Below are 26,095 nucleotides of genomic sequence, written 5' to 3'. Positions count from 1 at the left end.
TGCGCGTGCAAATTTCTTATCACTATGTGAATTGTGCTAGAATCAGGGTGCCTAAATATCTAGACTAAGACTCCTAATAAAAATACATATTTGCACAAGAGTCAACATTTCACGGTAAATGAGCTCCATTTTTATGATTTTTTCATTTTTTAATTTTTTTCAATTTTGATTTTTCAATTTTTTTGGAATTTTTCAAAAAGAAGAAGGAGTTCGTTTTCAATTATGGCAAATTATCATGGTATCTACTCTATACCCCCAAACCTAAACTAAACATTGTCCTCAATGTTTCAAAATATGGAAAGAATTATAAAACAATATATGAAGAGGAACATGCTGAGTAGAGTAAAAGGAGAGAGAATACCCGATTGTACGGCGAAAGCTCGATTAAAACTCCGTTATTCAAGGCAAAAATCCATCATATTAGGAGTCACAATGGATGAGCACAAAATATATACAAAAGGAAATTTAACTAACACATTATCTACAAGAAAATTTGGTTTTGATGGGAAAACGAAAAATTTTGGTTTTTAGGGAAACATTTGGAAAACTTTTTGGTTATTTAGGGAAAGAGTGGACCAGTTTAGTCCTCATAGACTGGGTCCTCCAAGTCGGTTGTTTCAATGTCGGGTGGAAATGGCTCAAGGAATGGCTTTAATCTCTGCCCGTTGACTTTGAAAACGTTCTTGTTGGAGACATCCTCCAACTCTACAGCTCCATGAGGAAAAACTGTGCGTACTAGGTACGGACCCTTCCATCTGGAACGCAGTTTTCCTGGAAAAAGATGTAATCGGGAGTCATACAGCAAGACTTTCTGACCAGGAGTGAAGGATTTGCGCAGAATGCGCTTGTCATGAAATATCTTCATCTTCTGCTTGTACAGCTTGGCACTGTCATAAGCCTCATTTCTCAATTCTTCCAACTCGTTGAGTTGAAGTTTCCGTTGAATTCCAGCTTCGTCAAGAGAAAAGTTCAGCTCTTTGATTGCCCAGTAGGCACGATGTTCTAATTCCACAGGTAGATGGCACGGCTTTCCATACACTAGACGATAGGGGGACATGCCAATTGGTGTCTTATAAGCTGTTCTATAGGCCCACAAAGCATCATTCAATCTCAATGACCAATCTTTCCTGGACGGGTTGACCGTCTTCTCCAGAATGTGCTTGATTTCCCTATTAGACACTTCCACTTGTCCACTAGTCTGAGGGTGGTACGGAGTAGCAACCTTGTGAGTTATGCCATACTTGCGTACTAAAGACTCAAAGTACTTGTTACGAAAATGTGAACCGCCGTCACTGATGATAGCTCTAGGGGTACCAAAACGTGAAAATGTTCTCCTTTAGAAATGAAAGTACCACCTTGTGGTCATTTGTTCTGGCTGCTATGGCTTCTACCCACTTAGAAACGTAATCAACTGCGACTAGGATGTACAACTTGCTGTCAGACATGGGAAATGGACCCATGAAGTCTATCCCCCAAACATCAAAAATCTCCACAATCAAAATGGGGTTATAACCGGAAAAGCCATCTAGAAAACAGTAGTGACTGTGTCCAGACACACGTTCTAGCATTTGGTCAATGAAAGGGAGCGGGAAGTGATCCTTCCTTGTTACTGTGTTCAACTTCCTGTAGTCGATGCATACTCGCCATCCTGTTGTACGAGTAGGGACTAATTCATTCTTGTCGTTCTGAACAACAGTAATGCCTGACTTCTTAGGCACAACTTGAATGGGACTAACCCATTTGCTATCGGGAATTGGGTATATGATACCCGCATCAAGTAGTTTCAGGATCTCTCCTTTGACTACATCTCTCATGTTAGGTTAAGTCTCCTTTGCATTTCCCTCGATGGTTTGGCATTCTCTTCAAGGTTAATGTGGTGCATGCAAATGGTGGGACTAATTCCTTTGAGATCTGAGATGGTCCATCCTAAGGCCTCTTTGTGTTCCTTAAGTACTTCTAAAAGCTTACTTTCCTGTTCCGTGTCTAAACATGATGAAATAATGACAGGTAAAGTATCAGAAGAACCTAGGAATGCGTACTTCAACGTACTAGGCAATGTTTCAATTCAAGCTTGGGTGGCTCAACAATGGATGGAAAGCTTGGAATCAGAGAATAGGGGTTGTTCCACTTCATATTTCCTTTCAGTGACATCCATTTGAGGTACAGATTCGAGCAGAGATAGGACGTCACTACAGTATGCATCATCATAGAAATCAGGGTTAAAGTTCTCCATACATGCTTGAAAGGGGTCAACGGATAGAATGTTAGTCAACGAATCTTGCATTAATCCTTCAATCATAATTAACTTCATGTACATCATCATCATCAAGATTCACAGGTTGTTGACTAATATCGAACACATTCAATTCTACCGTCATGTTACCAAAAGACAGTTTCAACACTCCATTCCGACAGTTGATGATCGCGTTGGACGTAGCCAAGAAAGGACGTCCTAAGATGACAGGAATGTGACAGTCTGGGTTTTGTACAGGTTGAGTGTCTAAGACAATGAAGTCTACGGGAAAATAGAATTTGTCAACCTTGATCAAAACATCTTCCACCACTCCACGAGGAATCTTGACAGATCGGTCTGCCAGTTGTAGAGTGATAGATGTTGGTTTCAACTCCCCAAGACCTAACTGCTCATAAACAGAATATGGCAGTAGGTTAACACTTGCACCTAGGTCTAATAACGCTTTATTGACCGTGTGTTCTCCTATAGTGCAAGAAATTGTTGGACATCCTGGATCCCTAAACTTGGGTGGAGTTTGTTCAGAATGATGGAACTCACCTGCTCAGCTAAGAAAGCACGTTTTTGCACATTGAGCTTGCGCTTTTGAGTGCACAAGTCTTTGAGGAATTTGGCATAAGCAGGGATTTGCTTGATTGCTTCAAGAAAAGGAATGTTGATGTTGACTCTCTTGAACAGATCTAACATCTCATTGTAATGGGTGGTTTTCTGTTGATCAATCTTTGAGGAAATGGGGCAGCAACAGGAAGATGAGTTGGCAAAGGGACATTCACAGCAGTAGAATTGTCAGATTTTCCAACTTGCTCAGATTCTTTGGTTTTCTGGGGTTGTGGAGACAGCGTGGAATTTGTATCAGATTCATTAGGTTCCCACGTTGTTCTCGATGACTTTACCACCCCTTCGGGGGTGGTAATGGCATGGATTTGATCAGGTGAGGTTTCAGTGCAGGATGTTGTGCCTGTTTGAAATATCCTCTTTGGATTTTGTTGGGGTTGGCTCGGAAGTTTACCCTTTTCTCTCTCACATATTTGATCCATCTTTTGATCTAGATTTTTCTGACTTTGCATCAAACTCTGGAACATTTCCTCTAAGGTGGATAATCTCTTGTCGGTATTGTGTTGAGGATATGATTGTTGTTGAGAGTTTGATTGTTGTTGAGGGTTTCTCGGGTGTTGATAACCTTGATTGTTCTGATATCCCTGATTGTTTTGATAGCTCTGATTGTTTTGATAGCTTTGACTGGGTTGAGATGGTCCTCCTTGAGTGGGTCCTTTTGACCATGAAAAGTTAGGGTGGTTTCTCCATCCTGGATTGTAGGTCTGTGAATAAGGGTTATGCTCTGGTTTCTGAAACATGGCATGTGCCTGTTCAAGCCTAGACTCCTGGACTGCAAGCAAATCTGGACAATTTTGGAATTGATGGTTGGGGTCGTTACAAGCAGCACAAACAGAGAAGCGACATGTTCTCGGAGAGTAGTGGTGGAAGGTTTTGAATTTTTATGTAGTTCTAACTCTTCTAATCTCCTAACTATTGATGCCATGTTTGCTCTACCCTCAAAATCCGCTTCAATCCTAAAAGCCTTTGCTTCGGATGTAGTCTTTCTGGTTTCACGCGATGGATTCCCACTGTTGCGTCTTTTCAGCTACTTCAATCAAGAAGTCCCAAGACGCGTCAGCAGTTTTATCTACGAATAGACCATTACACATCGACTCAACCGTTGTTCGGGTGGACACATCTAGACCTTCATACAAAATTTGCACAAGTCTCCATTTTTCAAAACCATGATGGGGACATTGGAGCAATAATTCATTGAATCTCTCCAGGTATCTAGCTAAGGTCTCACCTTCTAATTGCACAAAGCTATTCAGACTTTGACGAATTGTCGCAGTCTTGTGGTTCGGGAAAAACTTTTTGAAAAACTCCTTTGTGAGGTCATCCCATGTCATGATGGATTGAGGCTGTAAAGCATAGAGCCAGGCCTTTGCCTTATCTTTCAGGGAAAAAGGAAAAAGCCTTAACTTCAGGGTTTCGTCGGTCATTTGAGTGAAACGCAGAGTTCCACAAATTTCCTCGAATTCTCTCACGTGGTGGTACGGGTTTTCATTCTCAACACCTCTAAAAATAGGAAGCATCTGTATTGTGCTAGATTTCAGCTCATAATGGCCATTAGCCTCGGGCAGCAAAATACAGACGGTTGACTGGCTCTAGTTGGGTACATATAATCCTTGAGGGTACGTGGTTCTCCCATTGTTTCTGGTTGATCTGGACTGTCTCCCTCAGAACTTAGAATTTCGATAGGTTCGTCTGGGTTAATTCTAACAAGTCTGTTTGTCTGGTCTCTGTAGGTCACAATCATGTCCTAGTAGGTACCTTAACTAACATGTTGGTCAGACAGAGCAATCGGAAACAATTTGGCCCAAGGGTTATGAAGATTTGGTTTTTGAATGGGTTTTGGTTTAAAGAAGGGTTTTGTTTTTGGTTTAAAAATTTTGGGTTTTTGAAAATTTTTGAACTAAACCTAGCATAAATTATCACAACTCATAAAAGAAAATAAAAACAATAATAATAATTAAACAAACCCAAAAAAAAAAAAGAAAAATAAAAAAAAAAAAAGAAAAACAAAAAAGAAAATAAAAAAATTATTACAATCCCAAATAAAAAAAAGAAAAAGAAAATAAAAATTATTACAATCCCAAAATAAATAATTAAATAAATTATTACAAGCCCAAATTTGAATTTAAATGAGGCCCAAGTGGGTTAACTCATGGGTTAGGCTTACTTGTTTTTGGAGGGAAGCCCAAAAATAGGCTTTTAGTCCCCTTTTAGTTGCAAGGCCCAGTTGGGCTTTAGGATCGTCCTAGCAGCTCACGTCCAAGCCCAGCAGCAGCAAGTGTAGCAGAGCCCAGCAGCAGCAGCAACGGAGCCCAGCTGAAGTTGCAAGCCCAAGAAAGTTAAGGTTACTGAGCCCAGCTCAGTTGGTTCAAGCCCAGTTCAGAGGAAGTTGCACAGCCCAGCAGCAGCAGTTGGCAGCAGTTGGCAGCAACTTGGCAACAGCAACAGCTTGGCAGCAACAGCACCAGCAGAGCAGCAGCAGCAAGCTTGGCAGCAGCTCAGCAGTTGGCAGCAGCAGAGCAACACTTGCAGTTGCAGCAGCAGCTAGGCAGCTTCAGTTGGCAGCAAGCAACAGCAACAGCAGCAACTTGGCAGGGCCAACAACAGCAGCAGACTCTGAAAACTTCAAAAATATGGCAGCCAGCTCCCCGGCAGCGGCGCCAAAAACTTGGTGTATGATCAAACACACAAATACTTGCAAGTATACAAGGTCAAGATTTGTAATAAAAGGGTGAGTAGGGGTTTGTCCACAGGGAGAGGAGCATATGAGAAGTTTTCCTAACTAAGAGTGTAATAAGCTAAGGCAGGCAAGGTTTCAGGCAGAGAAATAAGAACACAAGGTAAGCAATAGGCTAAGAACCAAGCAGGGAAAGATAAGCAAAGAACCAAAAATGCAGGGAAAGCAATAAAGAAGCAGTTAAGAAAAGCAACAAACAACCAAGGCTTGGCAGCCAAGGGCAAGAGGCAGGATTGTGCACTGACTTCAGTGCACAGTAGAAAATGCAAGAAAATGAAAGCAAGAAAAGTAACATGATCAAGCAACAAGGACTGAAATAAAAGTGACTGAAATTAAGATTGATTGAAAGAGAAGTGGTGGTAAGCCAAGGCATATGATCCACCTTGTATCCTAATCAAGTGACATGGTCTAGGTTAGTTCAATCCTAAGCATACAACTAGAAATGAAGAACACCAACTTGCTCACTAGTCTACCCCTAGCATTGGCTGTCTTTTGACAGTACAGCCAATCACAGGCTCTATGAGCATTGGCCTCTCTCATTACACAAACAACAACAGGAAGAACTATCCTAGCTCATTCACACTTGACAGTGCACAAGGCTTCACTGAGCCTTGGCCTGAATGATTAGCTCATGCTAACCATGAAGTGACAACATCATACACTAAATGAGATAAGTTAAACACAGATTGCATCATAACAAATAACTACAACAGAAGCAATTTGCAACTGTAAACATACAAGTGCTAAAATTTTTAGTTCATAAAATTTTTCTCCAATTCTCTACTGGCTAGTCCATAGAGGTAAATAGTCTCCTCTCTAATACTTCCCCCAACACCAATTTATACCCATTACACAAAATTAGGTTTTCCCCCAATTTTCCCCAAAGTCAGTAAAATTAGGTTTTGCCAATTACCTACTGTTGATGAAATTCTCGCTCCATCTCGTCGACCCATCCTTCTATTTCTCTTCCTGAGTCATCTCCCGCTCCAATTGCTGCTCTAACATCAACTTATATCTTCAATTTCTCACCTAGGGTTTCAGTCGGCAGAGATGAGAAATTGAGGAGATTAGTTGATGTAAAACGTGATAGTGATGATGGGTATAGGTAGAGTGATTTGGGGAGAAAATAGTGGAGTGATTTGGGGTGAGGTGGTGGTGATGGAGACGGACATGGTGGTGGTACAGAGTATGGTGGTTCTGCAGAGGGGGTTGATGGAGGAGATGGTTCGATGGAGAAAGGGAAGGGTGCGTTTGTTTGAGGTGTAGGTGCTCGGTCGCTAGGGTGTGAGGCGAGTGTATCGAGTTTGATGATCTGCGACGCTGAGCCGTGGGATAGGGAGATGAAAGATTAATCGGACGGTGAGATGAAGTGAAGCTTGTAGCGACCGCTGGATTTTTTTATACAACGAAGTTAACGGCTCTAGATGGGGTTAGGTGTTGTAGTGTAAGGCGGAGATATCAAACGTTGATGAACAGCAAGGGAGCGACCGTTGGATTCAACTACCATCTAATCTGAAGGCTTGGAATTTCAGCGCTGTGGTGCTCGGCAGAGACTTCAGATTTTGATGCTCTATGAAGGAGCGACCATCGGATGCTTCTGAGAACTGATCTGATGGCTGAGAACGGAGGCGCTTTTGTGTGTAGAAAATGAGGTTGTGCGCACCATTCTTCGCGGCTTCCTTGCGTAATTTCTCCCGGCTTTTCACTACTTTTCTGCTCTTTTCGCTCCGCGACTCATCCGAACTTTATTTATTACCTAAAAATGCAAAATTAATTAATAAAAATATTTATTCTTGAAAACAATGAAAATACAGAATATGGGATAAAATGTAGAATTAATGCATAAAAGATGAGTTAAATGCCAACAAAAAGGGATAAATATATACAATATTAGGCACTCATCAAGTGGGTAATTATCCATATTTTTGCAGGTTTTCACTTTTCTTAGAATAATAAAATAAAATAAAATATCAATTGCATAATATCTCTGTTTTGCTCGAGGACTAGCAAAATATAAGTGTGGGGATGTTGATAAGAATGTATATGCTACATTTTATACCCATATTTATATTATCTATGATACAATATTTTAGTTACTAATACTATTTTAGTGCTTTTGTAGAAAGTACAAGTGAATTCGATCATCCAGTGAATAAACAGCAAAATGTGAGACGTAATGGTGTTTGCGACGAAAATGGAAACATGTGGTTGGCCTAGTACTTCCATATATCATCAACCACAATGATGAAATGTGGTTGGCCTGGTATTTCCATGTATCAGCAACCACAATGATCAATTATGCTTTCCTGGTATTTCTATATATCATCAACACTTATTATGTTGGCCTGGTATTTCCATGTATCAGCAGCCGGGTTAGCCTGGTATTTCCATGTATCAGCAACCACAATTATGAAATGGGGTTGGCCTGGTATTTCCATATATCAGCAACCACAGTGAAAAAAATGACGGAGAGTTTGGGGAGATTACAGTGCATCACAGAGTCGAGAAAGTCAAGTTGCAGAAAACTTGGTAGGATCGGAAACCTACAATAATAATACTGCAAGTGTACAGTGTCTAACTAGTAGATAATGGAAAATACAGGTCGTTCCCACGAGGAGTGTGAAAATACTACTACTAACTAATACCAAAAACTAACAAATCAATAAGGTGATGTTTGACGATTTTTCAGATATTCGGGACAAAATGAAATAATAAATAATTCTAACAATAAAAAAAATGGGTAACGGGTTGTTAAGGTTTTCGATTTCCACCAATTCAATCATATAAACTTGACTAATCTATATTTATTACTCAAGACAAATTTCGAAATCAATCTCATGTCTCGGAAGATAATATGTTTAAATTCTAAAATATGGTTCCTCCGCTGTAATTTCCTTCGCTTCACGGGTAATGATTATAAAGTATTATATATCAATCCTAAAGCATATTGCTTCAAAGAATTTAATCAAGCACGCTATATCAATTGAAAAGTATAAGTAATCAAGAAAATCATATAATCGATTAAACACAAAGCTATATGAAGAGAAATCACTAATCAATGAATCATTATTAGAAATATCATCGCAGAGTTCATATAAATAAATTGGCTTCAATCTAAACCCTAACATATAACTTAGCAAACCATGATAAAAGAAAACTCAAATACACCAAACCCTTGTCGCCTCTTCTCTCTGTCAACGGCTCTGCGGCCGCCTCCCCCTTCCTCCCAAATATTCGACCAGTAACAAGATAGTTCACTATATTTGCATACCAAGGTAAGTGGGTCAGCCCCGTTCAGGTTGTTCCCAAGAAATCCGGTATTACTGTAGTCCAGAATGATAACAATGAGTGCTTGCATCATTTTTCATTAGTAGGTTTGTATGCTACAGCATTAGTGACAATTTACATATATCGTTCTCTGTAACAGTTCGGTTTGTAACACTTATAACTGTTACAAACCCGGTTTTTAATAGTTTTTCTCTATTTCATCTTTGTAAACACCCTTTGAGCAATAAAATAAAATTTTGAGTGTGTTTCCAACATGATGATGAGCTAATTCTCCCACAACCAAGGCAATGAGGAAGCTATTCACGCATGAATAATTGGTAACTATTTTATTCTCTCTAATTTATAATTTATAATTCACTCAATCACTGCTTTGCAGAGTTTTAAATTGTTTGCATGATTTTCTTAATTACTTGTGATTCAATTTGATAGGTTATACTTTGTTTAGATAATCTATGCTTAGGGAATACAATTAATGTTTGAGAATATGCCTGATTATTTATGAATTAAGAAATAATGGACTTAGAAGATAATTAGAGTTGGATTATTTACCATAACATATTCATGTGTGATAGTGGAATCAGTGTCTTGGTTATTTTTAATATCTTGAAATCAATTTTGCAATAAGTTTTCTATTTTCAAGTTTTATAAGCCTAAAATCTTTTGCTTTAACAAGTCTCAACGAACCTACCATTACAACATCATTGAAAAATCACATAGTGGTTACCAAACATATCAGTCCTTCATTATTTGGAAGACGATCGAAGTGGTTGAGTGTTTAAAGTCTTCAGAGAGGCTGAAGCTGAAAAAGCGGGGGTCTAACGACCACACCCAATATTTCGCTTAGCAATCAGTATGGACAAACTACAATATACTTTCAACAGAATTTACTAAACAGTCAGACTCAATATATAAAAAGTATATCAAAGAGTTTATATCTAAATTTCTCAATTCAATACGCAATCAAATAAATAGGAATTTGCGATCCCGATTGAATAAGAGAAATAACTTGGACGTTATCACAAGCCAATATCCAAGTGTCAATCAATTCGATCAATAACCCAAAGGCCGGATTCAAGAACTGATTGAACTTAACGCACAACCTGTGATATTTCAATTATATAAACAAATATAATGCGGGAAAGAAATAACACAAACACCAGAAATTTTGTTAACGAAGAAACCGAAAATGCAGAAAAACCCCGGGACCTAGTACAGATTTGAACACCACATTGTATTAAGCCGCTACATACACTAGCCTACTACCAATGAACTTCAGACTGGAAAGTAGTTGAGCCCTAATAAATATCACACTGATCAAGGTACAGTTGCGCTCCATACGTCTCTAAACCCCAGCAGGATTCTATGCACTTGATTCCCTTAGTTGATCTCACCCACAAATAAGAGTTGCTACGACCCAAAGTCTAAGACTTGATAAACAAATATGTCTCACGCAGAAAAGTCTATTGATATAGATAAATCTGTATCCCACAGAAAATCCTATGATTTTTGTTTCGTCTTATGATAAATCAAGGTGCATAGGAACCAATTGATAAACCGGACTTATATTACCGAAGAACAGCCTAGTATTATAAATCACCTCACTAAAATCTTAATCGTATGGAAGTGAAATATGATATTGTGGAATCACAAACGATGAGACAAAATGTTTGTGACTTATTTTAATCTTACCTATCAGAGATAAATCTCAAGCAAATCTTAGAAAAGATAATACTCAATCACGATAGTATAAGTAAGATCAGAACACGCAAATACAGAGAAAATAGTTGGGTCTGGCTTTACAATCCCAATGAAGTCTTCAATTCGTTAACCTACAGGGTTTTGGAATAAACCTAAGGTTAAAGGAGAATCAATTCTAGTTGCAACTATTATCACATAGAAGGTGTGGGGATTAGGTTTCCCAGTTGCTAGAGTTCTCCCTTATATAGTTTTCAAATCAGGGTTTGTAATCAATGTTACCTTGGTAACAAAGCATTCAATATTCACCATTAGATAAAAATCTGATTAGACTCAAGCTAATATCTTTCAACCGTTAGATCGAACTTAGCTTGTTACACACAAATGAAATGTACTTTCATTTAGATATGAGTAACCGTACCTAAACATGTACACCTTGTTGGCTCAACAATAGTTAACCGAAGTTAGCCATATAAACACTTTCATATCAACCTTATTCATCTTAACCACGACTAGTTCAGATGACTTAAATGAAACTAGTTATAGAGTTTTTCAATTGTTATATTCTCATAGAAGTATACAAGAACACAATTGAAACAAAATCGGTTTGATTCACTCGAATCAATTCATGAACATTATAGCCACGGTTTACAAAAGATTGCATTCCTTGTTATATAAATGTATTAGTTCATGGCACAACCGATTTTAGAAGTTAACCCATTCAAGTATGCAACCGGGTTCGCATACTTAAGTAGCCGGACTTGGACTGTGTTCGGCAGTATACGAACGGGTACGCATACTATCACACATCCAAAACATCAGTTGAATTCAGTACGTGTACGGGTATGCATACATTAGTTCCCAGACTTCAACTGAGTTCGCCAGTACGCGTACGGGTACGCACACCAAGGCTCCCGGACTTTACCTGACCTCTCCAGTACGTATACGGGTATGCATACTATACCTGTCTTGGATCAACATATATGCAAGTACGCATACTATGTCTATAATCTAATTATGGTTAAGTGTTATAAACTCTATTTCAATCATTGAAACATTCTTAGAGGATGACAATAGTTGTTTTCACAAACTATTAGCATCAAAGCAATTTTCTAGTTATTGAAATAATCAATACGAAACATTCCAGGTCTACATCAAATGACTGTCTCACACAAATCATGTAAGATGTTACCAGACGATTTTCAGATGATCATCTTGTGACTTTCGTCAAGAATATAAGATGAACTATGATCGAATACTATATAGCTATACGACTTTTGTCTCAATATATGAGATAGAGTAGAAATAGACTTTCCGATTGATAGATGAGTTTCAGTCTCCACATACCTTTTGTTGATGAAGTTCTACAAGATCTCCTTAGTAGTTTTTCGTCTTTAATTGATGAATGCCGTGAAGTCTAAAGCTCAACTACACAATCTATCCTAGTCGGAGACATATATATATATATAGGTAAAATATAAATCAAGACTTATAGTTTTGATCACTAAACTTGACAAACAAGCTTGAGATAGCAACGCTTACGAGTTTGACCGATCAGTGCTCTAACAGAAGCAACTTAAGATAGTGGAATTTATCTTAGGATTCACGTGCATTGGCCAGATTGGTTGTAGGCGCATGGATACGGAGTAAACTAAGTAACTAGGAGTATTTTACTTGGTCTAAACTATACGAAGTTCATAGTGTCTTTGTATAGCCGCTAAATGAAAAGGCGAGGGTGCCCAAATACACCACAATCTTTTAAATATCAACCTATAAGTCCAATACCAAGTGTGATTGTTCATGGAAAAAGTCGATAAAATACAAAAACTATGGTATTCACTCTGTGTTTCGTTTATGGATACGAAATCGATAAAATACGATAATAAAGTGATAACTTGATAATATATACGATATTAAACTGAAACATTATAAGATCAATATCAAGAGACTGGGATTAACGTACGTGTATAATTTACTGAATTATAATAACAATTATAATGCAAAAATAAAGTTAATGCCATATCAATATTTTGTTAACGAGGAAACCGCAAATGCAGAAAAACTCCGGGACCTTGTCCAGTTTTGAATACTCTTAGAATTATACAAAATCTAATACCAACTTCGTAAGGTTGAGACCAAGTAGACTACCCTAGCTACTTAGTTTCCTCAGTATCCCCGCTCCTTTGACTTCTAGATTCACGCACGTTAATAACAAGTCCTTTAGATGGTATTCGAAACAGAAAATGAATAATCTGTTTGATAACCACTCTAATAATTCATTGCTAAAAAGATACTGTTTAGTTGATAAAATGACCCAATTTTGAATTAGGGTAAAAAAAGTGCCCCCGCTTTTTTGTACTTTTCTAAACTGCCCTGTTTTTTTTCAAATAACGCTTTTCATCCCGTTAAATGCAAGGTGGCATTTATCTCACCTGTTAAAAAGTCATATTTATCCCTAAACTATGTTGTGAACTATGAACCCTAACCATGAACCGTAACCCTGAACCATGAACCCTAAACCCATAAACCCTGAACTATATCGTGAACCATGAACCCTAAACCATGAACAATGAAGCCTGAACGATGAACCCTATACCCCTAACCCCGAACCCTGAACTATATCGTGAACCATGAACCCTGATCTTTTAACCCTGAACCTTAAACCCCTAACCCTGAACCTCGAACCCTATATCCATGAACCGAGCTCGACGAACCTGGAAAAATGAAGTAGAAGATAAACGTGACAAGTAAAGGGTAAATAAGTAAAAAATTGGATGGAAAACTAAATTAGATGGAAAAGTTAATAGTCGGGGCAGTTTTGAAAAGTTGAAAAAAATGGGGGCAATTTATTAAACCGAAACTAAGAGTGGGGAAGTTTATCAATATTCCTACTAATAAACTCCTTTGTATGGTTAGATCAATCTAAATTTTGATTACCGAAATAACCAATATCTAGATTCGCAATCAATCAATACAGAACTCAAAGAGTAACTATAAAGTGATGCCAATTTTATACAACTAGACAATCAAGTCTATTGAAGAGTAACTCATTTTTATTCCAATTCGATCATTAAAGAGATATAAAACTACTGTTAATATGGATACATGACAGTATGTATACCGGTTCACATACTGGGAGAACTGTTACAAGTCCAGCGCCGCAGTATATGTACCCAATACACGTACCAGCGTAGCTATAGTTTGAAAATAATTTTTTGGTACGCATACCCGGTATCCATATCATAAAAAGCTCGTGAACTCGTGAACCAGGAAGGTACACATACCTTCTGTGCAAACTGGAAAAGATCTGTTGGTTTCAAAACCGGAAAGGTACGCATACCATAAAAGATCTGTGAGTTCCTGAAATTTTTTTGTCTTAAGGGTACACATACCCGGTACACGTACTATAAAAAGAACATTCACGAACAAGTAAAATACACGTACTCGGTACACTACTTACCCTGTCGAATATTTTCAGATGCATCATGATTATTTTTATGATAATCGATATTTGAATAAATCTCTAAGAATACATATAGACACGATTTATCACATTTGTGACTCAAGATAAGTCTTAAAGTGTTATATGAAAATGGTTAAGCTTATTGTTCAATTAGCTAGTTTCGGATAACTTTTATGAACCAAGCATTATACATGGTTCCGCTACGGTTCATCCTAACCAGAGTGTATATTTTGTTATGTTAATCTCAAGTCAAGTTTTTCATCTAACAATGATTATTGATTGCTCGATAACAAACCTACCTTAGCTTGAATCCGAAGCAACTTTGATCTTGAAAGTCTATAAAAGGAGAACCTCAAACAACTGGGATCTTTGGATCCCTGACACTACCTTCAAACTCTTCTAGGGTTTAGCGAATAAAAAGACTTCACCTAGGGATTTTTGAAGCCAGGTCCAACTATCGTTATCTTGATAGTTCGTGTATCCTGATCTTGTTTGATTGTTGAATCTTACTCCAACAAACAAGATACATAGAAATCACAAAGTTTGTTCGTCTTAGACTTTGTTATTCCATAAGTTTATACTTGTGAGGTGAATAATAGTTTAGGTTGTCGGGATTCATAAGACCGTATTTTGAGGTTTGTTATACTTTGTCTATTGCAATCGATTTCCTACCTCACCTTGATCTTTGATAAGAACATAAATCACATATAGGATTATTTGTGGGAGGAAGATTGGTTTAAAGTATTTAATTGAGTTGAATCAACTCTTAGGCTGTAAAAGACGTCAGCTAGAGGAATTGATTGCGCTGAGTCCTGTTAGGATTCAAGAAGCGCACTGATTACGTCTGTAACTGAATTGTTGTGACAGTTTAGTTTAGTCTCAACTAAATTCCACTCTGAAGTTCTGATAGTAGGCTACAACCTGTAGTGGCTTAATACAGTTTGGTGTTCAATCTGGACTAGGTCCTGGGGTTTTTTCTGCATTTGTCTTCTCTTTAACAAAATTTCTGGTATATGTGTTATTTTTTTCCCGCATTGTATTGTTTATCTTTAAAATTGAAATATCACAGGTTGTGCGTTGAAATCAATTCAATTAGATAAGTTCATCGCACTTGTTGGATATGACTTGATTGGTTCTTGGAAATTGATATTTGGAAGCGTCCAAGTACTCTCACGGTATAATCAGGTTCACAGACTAGTCTCTGTGACTTTCTGATTATGAGATAAAGAGATATAAGATCATCATATCTTTCTTGATTGAGATTCATTAAGTTGAACTCTCAGAATTATATTTGAATTTTGTCCATACAGGTTGCCTAAGAAAAAATTTGGTGTCGTATTTTGGTACCTCCCCACGTTTTCAAATACCACTGGGAAAAGACTTGGAAGGAACCGAGGTTGTACTCATTGATAATTTCATTCGGAGTTAAAAGACGGGTACGAGCAAGGGAAGCCTCACCAGCAACATGAATGATGGAAACAGTGAAGATAATTCTTTTACCATCAGATTTGGAGAGACTATAAAGCAAAAAAAAAAAAGTCAGCATAAATAAAAAGATGCTAGAAAGCAAGTTCAATACCCACAAAAGGTAAAAATCAACATCAAGAAAAAAGAAGTAAATAAGCTCAAAAAGAAGTCAATCGGAAACTCAAAAGAAATACAACGAGAAAAAAAACTCACCTCTTGGATCTAGCAGTTTAAGCTTTTCCAGATATGATTGATGATGAAAGTAAAAGAAAAGGATAAGGGAAGATAAAAAGTTGCAGAAGAATAGTAAGAAAACAAAAGGGTCAGAGAAGAAGAAAACAAAAGAAACAATAAAATAAATGAAGAGAATAAAAATAAAGGAAATAACGAGGTAGGAGATATTTTTAAATAGAGAAGAATTTTGGGAGAAACCAACAGGCGTGGGCTATAACCGCTGAATAAAGAAGAGTTAGTGGGGATAATCAATTATGTGGGCGGCTGCATGCATCAAATTCTCGAGATGTGACTAGTCACAGTTGTCAGGAAGGTTTTATTCCCATCGTACCCTTATACCGATAGGAAGAAAAGAGGCAAACTATGAGGGTAAAATATCTGATATGTACGTGGAAGACATCCAGCATAAAGGGAGAAAGATAATATGTGAGTAGAGGAGCACAAAATCATCTCACTCATGTGCATGCTACTATCGAGAAATCTACCAAAGAAATGAAATGGGAACATGTGTTAAAGTAAGATTACGATGAATGACTTGAGATTAAAAGGAAGCGTTGAAAGTATTCATTACGGAGATAAAGTAACATATATGAGATGACCGAGTATCCAAATAACGCATCAAGAGCAGATAAACCCTCTTGGGTTGGCAGTACAATCGGGGACCTTACCCAATACATACACAAAAAACATTACTCGATAAGTGTGATGCCCGAAATTCCTTTTTGTATTATAAATATGGGTCTTTGGAGTATGTTTTCGGCAGGCCCTAAAAAGAGTAACTAGAGAGATTATATTTAGAATAAATATCAGCAGTCATAAGAACTATCATCACATAATGATAAGTCTTTATTTCATCATTAGAATCATATCATCTCGTATAAGCATTTATACTACATTACTAAAATCTCTGTGGATGTAGGTTTCATTAATAACCGAACCATGTAAAATTCTCTTGTGTCTTTTATCTTGCCTTATTAACGTTTACATGCATCTTCCTTAAATCATCTTCATCTGTCATTTAATACTTTGTGTTAGCCTGCATGTCCGGAAGGCGAATATTCATCATAATTTTATATAATTCAGCTGAAAAAAGCTATAAATTAATGAATTTTGATATACGTTAAACAATTTCTAAGAATTCAGTTCTTGAATATTAACATTAATGTTGTAAATCCCTTTATACTGTTAAGCAATCTATCTTGGAGAATTAAATTTATGAGAATCCCCTTACATGAGGTTTATAAGGGAAATATACCAGCGCGTCTAAGTTGGTAGAGATCAAGGGTCTTAATCCTGTGGGTGGTCGTCAGTTTGAGCCTCACGGTAGGCGTGGTTTTTGGTCATTTTCAATAGGAGCAGCATACGGTGGGCAAAGGGTTAATCGAATGCATACATATGCGAATATGGCAATACCCGCACCCGAATCTGAAAATTGCATACATTATCCAAATTCGATCTGAAATCCGAACTAATGTAGTTTTTTCCCTCCGAATTCATGTTGGAACTATTAAACGGATAAGATGTTGGTATAATTATCAAATTCTTTATGAAAATAAATATCGAATAATTATCAGATTCGCGATCACAAGAAAAGAAAGTAAAAAGATGTTTGTATTTTTGCAACAAATTAATATTTAATATTTCCTAATAAAAATTAACTAGGATGATGAAAATATTTGTAAATAAATCATTTAATAAATATAAAGAAAATTTTAAAAATCATATATACCTTAAGGTATAAAATATAAATATATTTATGCATAAAATTTTGAATGTGGATGCTTTTGTATCCGAATTTATATACAATTAGTTAAATTTTGGATTTTTCGAATATTCGAATCTGAAAGTTATTTTCGAATAATATTTAATATTTCGATACAAGGAACTTTGGAATTTTCGAACATCCATTGATATCCTATGGTGCGCTTATCACTGCCACCAATTTGTATGAAGCTATAGAGCTATCATACATGCAAATAAAATCTTGGAAATGAATCAACCTTTCGGCTTAAACTAACAAAAAGAGAGATCAAGCAACATTGCTAATATAGGTACTAGTTTATCGTTCATAGACATGGAAATCAAGCTAAAAGAGAGAAAATACTGAGCGGTTGGTTCCCTTGTTGGAACACATCTACACCGCTGATCTGAAGGAAGGGTCACGACAAAGAAATATAAAACGTGACTCATAGAAAACTGAAGCTCTTGTCAGATGAAAAAAACCCAGAAATACCCAAATGCTAACTCAATCTCCTTCTCACAGAAACTCCACCGTACATCTTCGATTCTCTGTATTGGAAATCTGAATCTGTCATAGAAAACATCCACACGATCATCCACGAGTCTATCAGCTGAAATCAAATGGTGTGGAGTATTCCTGTTGGCTTACGAATTTGGATTTCACGTTTCTAGGGTTTTGTTTTCACGTGGTGATTTTAACAGGTAAGCATTCGTCAAAACTCTCTTTCTTAATCATTTTTCGCATGTTCTAGATCAATGTCAGTAGCATATATATATATAGGCTGGTTTCAATTCGGTTCTGTAGAGTGTATTCGTCTTTGCCTGAAGATCACATGTTCCTGCATTTGCACCTGCGCCAATCAATTTCAACCGAGAATTGGCGCTGGTGTTTTTGCAGAAACATGGTGGTATCTTTGGCAATCTTTGTACATTTGTTAAGACATTTTTGTTAATTGAAGTTGTGATCATTATGAGGTTAAAGGAAGCAATGTTGGTCTAGTTGTTTGATGTGATTTGCGTTGTTTATGTCGATTACAAGGAAATCAGTGTGGTATTTTTAGTCATTGGAATGTATATACTCTTGGATGCCTTTTGCAATGTAACTCCTCGGATGTAAGCACCACATCTCATGTAGAGCAGTAGCATGGAGGTCATAGTATCAACTTAGTTTTGTCCGTCACAGAAAATGTCCTTAGTTTATAAGTTTCTATTAGTTTTAATTTTCTTCAAATTTGATCGATTCTCTTTCAAATTTCTCCAACTTTCAATCAAATCATTCCAGTTTCAGTACTAAATCTCTTTAGTTGCAACAAATTTGAGAAAATTTCAAACGTTTACAGTGTTTTCGGATTCTTCTGGATAGAGAAGATGATGGGTATGGGTCTGGTCTTTCGATCAGTTAAGTATACCGACCCGACCTTCCTGGTAACTTTTGTATATTTCAAATTTAACCTTTTTCCTGCGGTCACTTTTATCATGGCAATTTGGTTTTGGTACCTACATAAAAGATTTAAACCACATTATCTTTTTTTTTTTTGTTCTTTTTCGTAATTTGATTGATTAGGTTGGAAAAATTAAAGATTCAAGAATATACATATCATGTTATTCTTCTCAGCTTCTAACTGTCTTGCTTTTCTGATTTATTTCTTTCTTCTGGCTTCGTTTTTCTGATTGCTCTTATGTGTCAAAAAAGAAGAAGAAAAAAAACAGTATTGATTGATTACTGTTTGATAAAATGCCTCGAAGAACTCATTGTCAATGTGCCTGAAATTTGATTGTAGTTTTAGGATTTTAAAGAGGTTTTGATTATAGTGTTTTGTGTATGCAGAAAACCAGCAAGAGGATCACTGAGCTAAATTATATTTGACCTTGAATCAGCAGTTGGCTATATTACATCTGGGAACGGCTGAAGTTTTCCTACTCACTGTACATTGACAGTGGAGTAGAGAAGGTAACCAGAATACAATTTTTTACGCGGACAGTTTTACTGACTCAAATTAGGAACACGTCATGGGAGGACTATAAGATCAGAACGAATCTGGAACTTGACAAGACACAAAAACTTCCCAGACTTCAAGTGGTGCATTTAACTTATTCAAGATTTACTATAGCTTATATTTATTCATAATTGTGAACTGGAATTAGATTTTCAGTGCTAACACCAAACAGATGCAGTTCATGCCTTACGCATAATACTACATCAAGAGGTTATAATTATGGCATCTTTTGATATGTAGAGCCAATCCCTGGATCTAGCATAATATGTTTATGTTAATTAAACGCTAACACCATCTAGTTACTCCTTATGAAACTTTTAATCCATTTGTCAATATTGAGGGAGAAGTATTAGTATATGTGCTGTCCCACTTTCATACGGTTTTAAACTGCTCAATGAGACTGCACTACAGCTCTGTCCTGTCTAGCTTGCCACTCAATCCTGAAGTTTCTTTCGGGTTTCACTTAAAAAATTACACAGAACAATGGTGTGTTTAATAGACCAAACTCACATCTGTTTTTTTTTTTCTGTCTGGATAATTATGATGTCGTGCTTGCCCTAAGTGATTTGATTTTTCACTATGGGCTCTCAATTATATATGTGCAGATACCATATCCTGTTAGATCCATCGAAAGCCACGTATCTACCACAGCGTTGAAGAATTGCTCAACAAAGGCACATTTAGATTGCTAACTCGTGTTCTCCGAATTGAAGGGAATTTGTCACTTGCTGTCTCTTGATTCTGTTGTAGTCTCCCGAAAGAGGTCCTAAATTAGTAATATCCAAGCGTCACCCCTGTCAACTCATCACAGATCTTAGAGGCTCATCAGGTAAAGTATTTATTTGGAGTTTCTGTTTGACAAGTAGAAATAAGGTTAACATTGACCCTTTTTAAATGACTTGATCAAATAATTGTTTCACCAATTTGCTCGTTCGTGAAAAAGCGGAAGTTTGGTTGATAGTGAGGTCATGTATGTATCTAGAATACCTACACAAACTCCTACAAAATGCCAATATGGAAATACATCCATGCAAAATCATCCCAAACTGAGGAGTGGCTTAAGAAGGATGCCAAATGGATGTTAGTAGATCCAGGCTTCTCGGTATCTAGCCGATAATAAGAATAAACACTTCATCTGTAACGTCTGCACAGCGAAAGAAAACACGGTGAAACAGTTTTTTTTCTTGATCGGCCCGCTTACACGCCTAATATAAGGAAAAGACTAAATAGTCCTTGTTCTCTTTTTTTATCGTGCCCATTTTTCCGTTGTTATAAAACGAATCAGGGGCAAAAAAATAAACTTGTTTTCTCCTCTACCTGTCTCTTTTCTCAAATCGAACACAGAGTCATAGACTCAAATCCAACATAGAAAAACGGAGAAAATCCCAGCCCCTTTCTTCCCAGTTCTAAGTTCTAACCGTAGACCTTACTCTTCTCAATCTCATGTTCATCTTTCAGGGTCTCATTTAAAACCCTTTACTCGGTTTGATCGTTGACACACTAATTCCGGCCCTCCTTCACCAAAATCTGATGGAGAAGACATTGTTCCAGTCTTAGGTAAGCCCATAATCACATAAATATAATTTGTAATTAATAATCTGAATGGGTTTTTCTTTTTATATCTGAAATATGTAGTATTGCTTGGAGAAATTAGTTGAAATCAGATGAGTAATATGATTGCCACTGATAAATTGACATGCATGTTAACTGATTGATGAAATTTCTCATAGGAATTTAGTTTGTTCCACATGGAGGACGACTTAATGAGAACTTATGCTTACTTTAGTCTGATTTACACTTTTGGTTCATCATGATGATGGTATTTAGTGTAATAATAAGATAATGAGTGCAGTGCTATATATGTCCATAGCCTTTGCGTCCAAGAAAAACCCTCATCCTTTTGGGCGAAATTGAATGCCCATGGATATTCTGTTAGGGTACTTATAGAAATAACAAAAGGAGAAAAATACTGCTCTATCAGGTGCGCAAGTGATATTCTGTTAACCGGCCAGAGACCAAATTAGTGAGTGTTCATCAGTGTCCGTGTACTCTGACCTAGTGACCTGAATAGCTTGAACCGCTACTCTATCCCGATTTACGGCTGCTCAAGTTCATTGTTAGACATGGGTGATTGGTGTTAGAGCGTAGAGAACAAGAAAGATTGACTACCAACTGCCAAACTTACTAGGAGGCTTGAAGTGGCAGTCGAAAATAATCTGTATTCGTAATATAGCCGTCAAAATGAGTCCCCCTTATTGATGATCTTGTCTATAATTTGAATAGCTGACGGAGAGTATGTCCAAAGAAATACTTTCTTTTCCTTGGGACACTTTTTAACTTGTTAGCTCAGTTTAAGGTTTAGCTTCATTAATACAAATATATGATTCCACTTCGCATTAAAAATTATAGTAGAAACGTATTTCCTAGTTTGCAGTCATTTGATATCAATGTGATTTCTATACTGTTATAGGGAACTGAAGAAGTGAATGTGGAATTAGTTATCCTTATCTGGTTGTGAGTTTACTGAGATGTTAATATAGGCAGAGAAGTGAGTGAACCATTACATAGAAACCTTGTTGAGAAACACTGGTAAACAGCTGACTTTGTTTTGTTGTATTTTTTATTCTTTTTTCGCCAAGTCAGTAAAACATTGATTGGTTAACCTAACATGTTCGGTACTTAATCCATTTCACCCTAGTAACATGAGTATGTTTTACTGACTGTTATCAATACAACTCAACTAAATTGGCTTTGACATGTAGTGTCCTGTTCAGTTAGCTAGGAGCTTGTTCCGAATCTTAAACCTAATCTGTCATATGTTTGATGCCTCTTAGTTATGTTTGATGCCTCTCAATTGGGTCTTCCAGGATCTCAAACATAGGATGTTTTGACACGCAACTGTGTAGTAGGAGATGATATAAACGCTTAGTGATGTCAATTTTAATTTCGTCAATGAAATGTATAGTAGCATCTGGTTCAGCTTTCTAGTTTCAGCTGATTTCTCTGAAGATTATAGTTCAAGTAGCTTTATACTTTAGTTACAGACACGGTGCTTACATAGTTGTGTCTTAGAGTTAGAACTTGACGGTGATTCAACACTGGACTTGCTCGAAGAAGAGCTACAATTTTCTCTGCCATCCCTGACTTCCACCCTCGATGCTTGTTCGCAATCTTGATGTCTTTAGGATGCTACTGGTGTTTAGCTTTTTAGTTTTCGAATGGAACAAAAATCTCGTGGTGGCATACAAAACTCACTGGTGCTGGTGATACTTTTGCAAGGCCAGGGCTTTCAGCTGATATTTGAGCAAGACTTGATACGATTGTTTCATCATGCTAACATTTGTTTGGAAGTGTATTTTCACTGCATAATTCTTTTTTGTTCCAATTTCTATGTTATATACAGAGTATATAGTCTTAAAGCACATCTCTTGTTACTGCTTTCAGCTGATATTTGAGCAAGACATAATACCATAGAAAAAATGAAGGGAAAAAACCGGTTATACCCGCCACCCACCCTACCCGACCCGCCATTTGGTGGGTCGGGTAGGGCTTAACGGCGGGTAGGGTGGCAGGTAAATTTTTTCTTACCCGCCATTCAGCGGGTAGGGTGGAAAATAGGCCATATCTTGCCCACCCTACCCGTTGTGCAGCCCTAGGACTAGGCCCCATCACCGCGCAAGCGGTCATCTAGTTATGAGGTTAGAGAAAGCAATGTTGGTCTAGTAGTCACTGATGCGATTACAGTGAAATCAGTGTGATAGCTTATTTTATCTTAGCTAATCAGTCTGACCTTATAGTTTTAGTCATTGGTGTGTGTATAGTGCGTTAGGCCTGATCTAGGATGCTTTTGCTACAGAACTCCTCATGGTGTAAGCACAACATCTCATGTGGAGCAGTAGGTAGGGCGGAGGTCGTATTATATCAGCTTATTCGGGGATTTTGTAAGATTGTATTACTTAATTGATGTTGCGTAATGGGTTCCAGAGTAACTAGTCTTATTCGTGACCCCTGTATGCTGTACGGTTTTGTAGTGCTAAGGTATATCAACCTAATTAGTCTTATCAAGGGATTTTATACGATTATGCATTTGTTATTGATAATTCTTAATTGGATCTCTGTTATTGTTCTGCTATATGCTTTGAGATATGATTCTCATGAGATTCATAAACTCGTAAGGCTTAAAAGTTCTTGACAAATGTTGAGTAGAATCAGTTGTTATTTTCGTAGCTGCTGTTGCTTAGTTTGTCAGTACATAAATTGTTTCCACATTCTATCTAATGTAAGTTTTATTTGCAGATTCAGGGAAGTTTGTCGTTTATTGGCGAAGTACCTTGTTTCTATGAGACAATGCTTCTGAAACGTTTGGTTTCAAACTTCGTTCCATCCTTAAGCTTTGCTACTTCATCTACAGGGACTTGTGTTCTTAAAGTGGGAGATGTTCTGAGACAATCAAGAAAATTCTCTGAACAAGATGTTACTGAGTACTCAAAACTTACCCATGATATAAATCCGCTGCACTTTGATTCAGAATTTGCTCGATCTTGTGGTTTTGAAGATCGAATCGTTCATGGAATGCTTGTTGCTAGCCTATTCCCTCGGATAATTGCTTCTCATTTTGTAATTCTTTCTCTCCCTCTCTCAAGTTATGTTGTCTTTTATTGAGTTTCTCATATACATTTTGCTTTAGCGGTGTACATATTTGGGTTACTTTTATTCAACTCGAACCTAGGTTCCGAGGTATTTAACTATTGTCTACTGAAATCAGTTTGATCTTTGAATTCTCAAATTTTTGAATAGATGGTATAGTTTCATACTTTTTGTGGAAGAAAAAACTGCTTTTGCCCTTTACTGCCACTTGATGTTTAAAAAATCGAATATGCTCAGTGACGTTCTTTATTTCATTTTTGCAGCCAGGAGCTATATATGTATCTCAAAGTTTGCAATTCAAATTGCCTGTCTACATTGACGAAGAAGTAGAAGCTCAGATACTGGCTCTTAATATAAGGGGAAATAGAAACAAAAACATGTGGGTTCCTTTGTCCCTCTCATGAGATGCGTAATTATCTGTATCGGCTTGTTGATGTTTTAATCAATTAAATTTTGATATGCCATCTCATATTTTCAGAGTGAAATTCTCAATGAAATGCTTAAAAAATGGGGAGCTCCTCGCTATTGGAGGTGAGGCTGTTGCATTGTTGCCTGCTCCTTGTTAGACGTCTCTACTGACAAGGTGAAGACTCTGCTGAAGGATACAACTACAGTTTTGATATTGTCCTTAAACGTCGGGACTTTTCCAGCCTGAAATTTACCATTTAATTTGTCTTTTTGCCATGTGTTTTTACACTTAGGTTGTAAATTCAAATGTTTTTAGGGTTGTTCCTCTTATAAAAATTTAGCTAGTTTAAAAATCAAAGCTTCTGAAGTCTTGTGTTCAAGTTCAACAAATGAATATGATCTAGCTTCTCCCTGCGTCCACTGAAAGTTGAATCAGTTAAATTTGGTAAGACCTATGGAATAGACATCTGCCCGTCTAGCTCAGTTGGTAGAGCGCAAGGCTCTTAACCTTGTGGTCGTGGGTTCGAGCCCCACGGTGGGCGTGGTTTTTGGTCCATTTTTTCTTTCCATTTCCAAAAAAAAAGAACCCATAGAAAAATGATGCGTCTTTACTTATTCTGTTGGCATCCTATGCAAATGTATAACCTGTAGGGCTTGCGCTCTTCTGATATTTGTTCACATGTTATGTAGGGTATCAAGTCCCCATCGGATGTAACGGGTGACGCGGATTTTCACCTACAAACCGATGCGAATTGGTGATGGATCATGAAGGATTCCTTCTTTTGCCCTCATCTGCAATCAGGCACAATTTTCCTCTTCTGTCTTCTTTCACCTACTGATACATGTTTTTTATGACATTGAACCACCAACAACTACCTGAGAGTGAGAATGATAGATGGTTCTATAATATACTCTTTTTTTTTCTCCACCATTAGTGCTGATAAAAACTTTGACATGTGCATTGTAGGGTTAACCATCACATGAAAACAAGTCAATGTTGTCTCCTCCATATTTTTTTCTCTGAGAAGAAGAAAAAAAATATTACCCAACTTCTTCCATTCTTCTTTAGTGGAAGTGGCTGACAAGTAGTGCTAGTACGATTCTATTGTGCAAGTTGCTGGGGTAGGAGGATAATAGAACTGCTTGCTTGGTTAATGGTGTGTAGGGTATATATGGTTTAGGAAATGAGATCAGTATCCTACAAATAGATGTATATATGAATTCTGATTGGTACACTGTCCTAATCCCATTTTAGGGTATCTATATCCATGTCTCCTAATGCACGTGGAATCCTGCCTTTAGGACCACTTAATCTGTCCTTAATGTCTTTATAGACACATTAAGAGAGATAGAGATTGATGAGATGAATGCATGCATGCTACAAATGAATGTCTTTATCACCCCTCTGTTAGCTCAGCTAAAGGTTGGTTATGATGCTGCTAGATTGAATGTTTCTTTCGAAAATGGACCAAAAAAGGCGCCCACCGTGGGGCTCGAACCCACGACCACAAGGTTAAGAGCCTTGCGCTCTACCAACTGAGCTAAACGGGCAGATG

The 26,095-nt window shown here is 37.3% G+C and overlaps 1 protein-coding gene and 2 non-coding genes across 6 annotated transcripts; 2 read left to right on the top strand and 1 right to left on the bottom strand.

Moving 5' to 3' along the window:
• Positions 1-17,969: 17,969 nt before the first annotated feature.
• On the top strand, positions 17,970-25,442 carry LOC113338320 ((R)-specific enoyl-CoA hydratase-like). Of its 4 annotated transcripts, none has more exons than XM_026583762.1 (8): positions 17,970-18,189; positions 19,316-19,438; positions 20,090-20,313; positions 20,943-21,041; positions 23,781-24,101; positions 24,395-24,510; positions 24,610-24,714; positions 25,230-25,442. In XM_026583762.1, exons 5-7 carry the CDS (start codon positions 23,832-23,834, stop codon positions 24,695-24,697), a joined length of 474 nt encoding a protein of 157 aa, XP_026439547.1. In that variant the 5' UTR covers positions 17,970-18,189; positions 19,316-19,438; positions 20,090-20,313; positions 20,943-21,041; positions 23,781-23,831; the 3' UTR covers positions 24,698-24,714; positions 25,230-25,442. The 4 variants fall into 4 exon arrangements, with proteins under 4 accessions (XP_026439547.1, XP_026439546.1, XP_026439545.1 ...); XM_026583761.1 differs by lacking the exon at positions 25,230-25,442 and adding an exon at positions 18,828-18,885 and having other exon boundaries at positions 24,610-24,892; XM_026583760.1 differs by lacking the exon at positions 25,230-25,442 and having other exon boundaries at positions 24,610-24,892.
• On the top strand, positions 25,009-25,081 carry TRNAK-CUU. The gene has a single exon. It is a non-coding gene; the product is annotated as a tRNA-Lys (tRNA).
• Positions 25,443-26,017: 575 nt separating the features above from the next.
• On the bottom strand, positions 26,018-26,090 carry TRNAK-CUU. The gene has a single exon. It is a non-coding gene; the product is annotated as a tRNA-Lys (tRNA).
• Positions 26,091-26,095: the final 5 nt, after the last annotated feature.

This window comes from Papaver somniferum, unplaced genomic scaffold (genome assembly GCF_003573695.1).
Source record: "Papaver somniferum cultivar HN1 unplaced genomic scaffold, ASM357369v1 unplaced-scaffold_19, whole genome shotgun sequence".
In the NCBI taxonomy this organism is placed as follows: Eukaryota; Viridiplantae; Streptophyta; class Magnoliopsida; order Ranunculales; family Papaveraceae; genus Papaver; species Papaver somniferum.
Note: the sequence above shows the minus strand (reverse complement) of the source record. Positions and strands in the feature narration are given on the sequence as shown.

Bases quoted from the DNA above. Each gene is read 5' to 3' on its own strand.
- LOC113338320 (XM_026583762.1), top strand. From the start codon at position 23,832: ATGCTTCTGAAACGTTTGGTTTCAAACTTCGTTCCATCCTTAAGCTTT. The intron at 24,102-24,394 runs GTAATTCTTTCT...TCATTTTTGCAG, and splicing joins GGATAATTGCTTCTCATTTT to CCAGGAGCTATATATGTATC. The intron at 24,511-24,609 runs GTGGGTTCCTTT...TCATATTTTCAG, and splicing joins GGAAATAGAAACAAAAACAT to AGTGAAATTCTCAATGAAAT.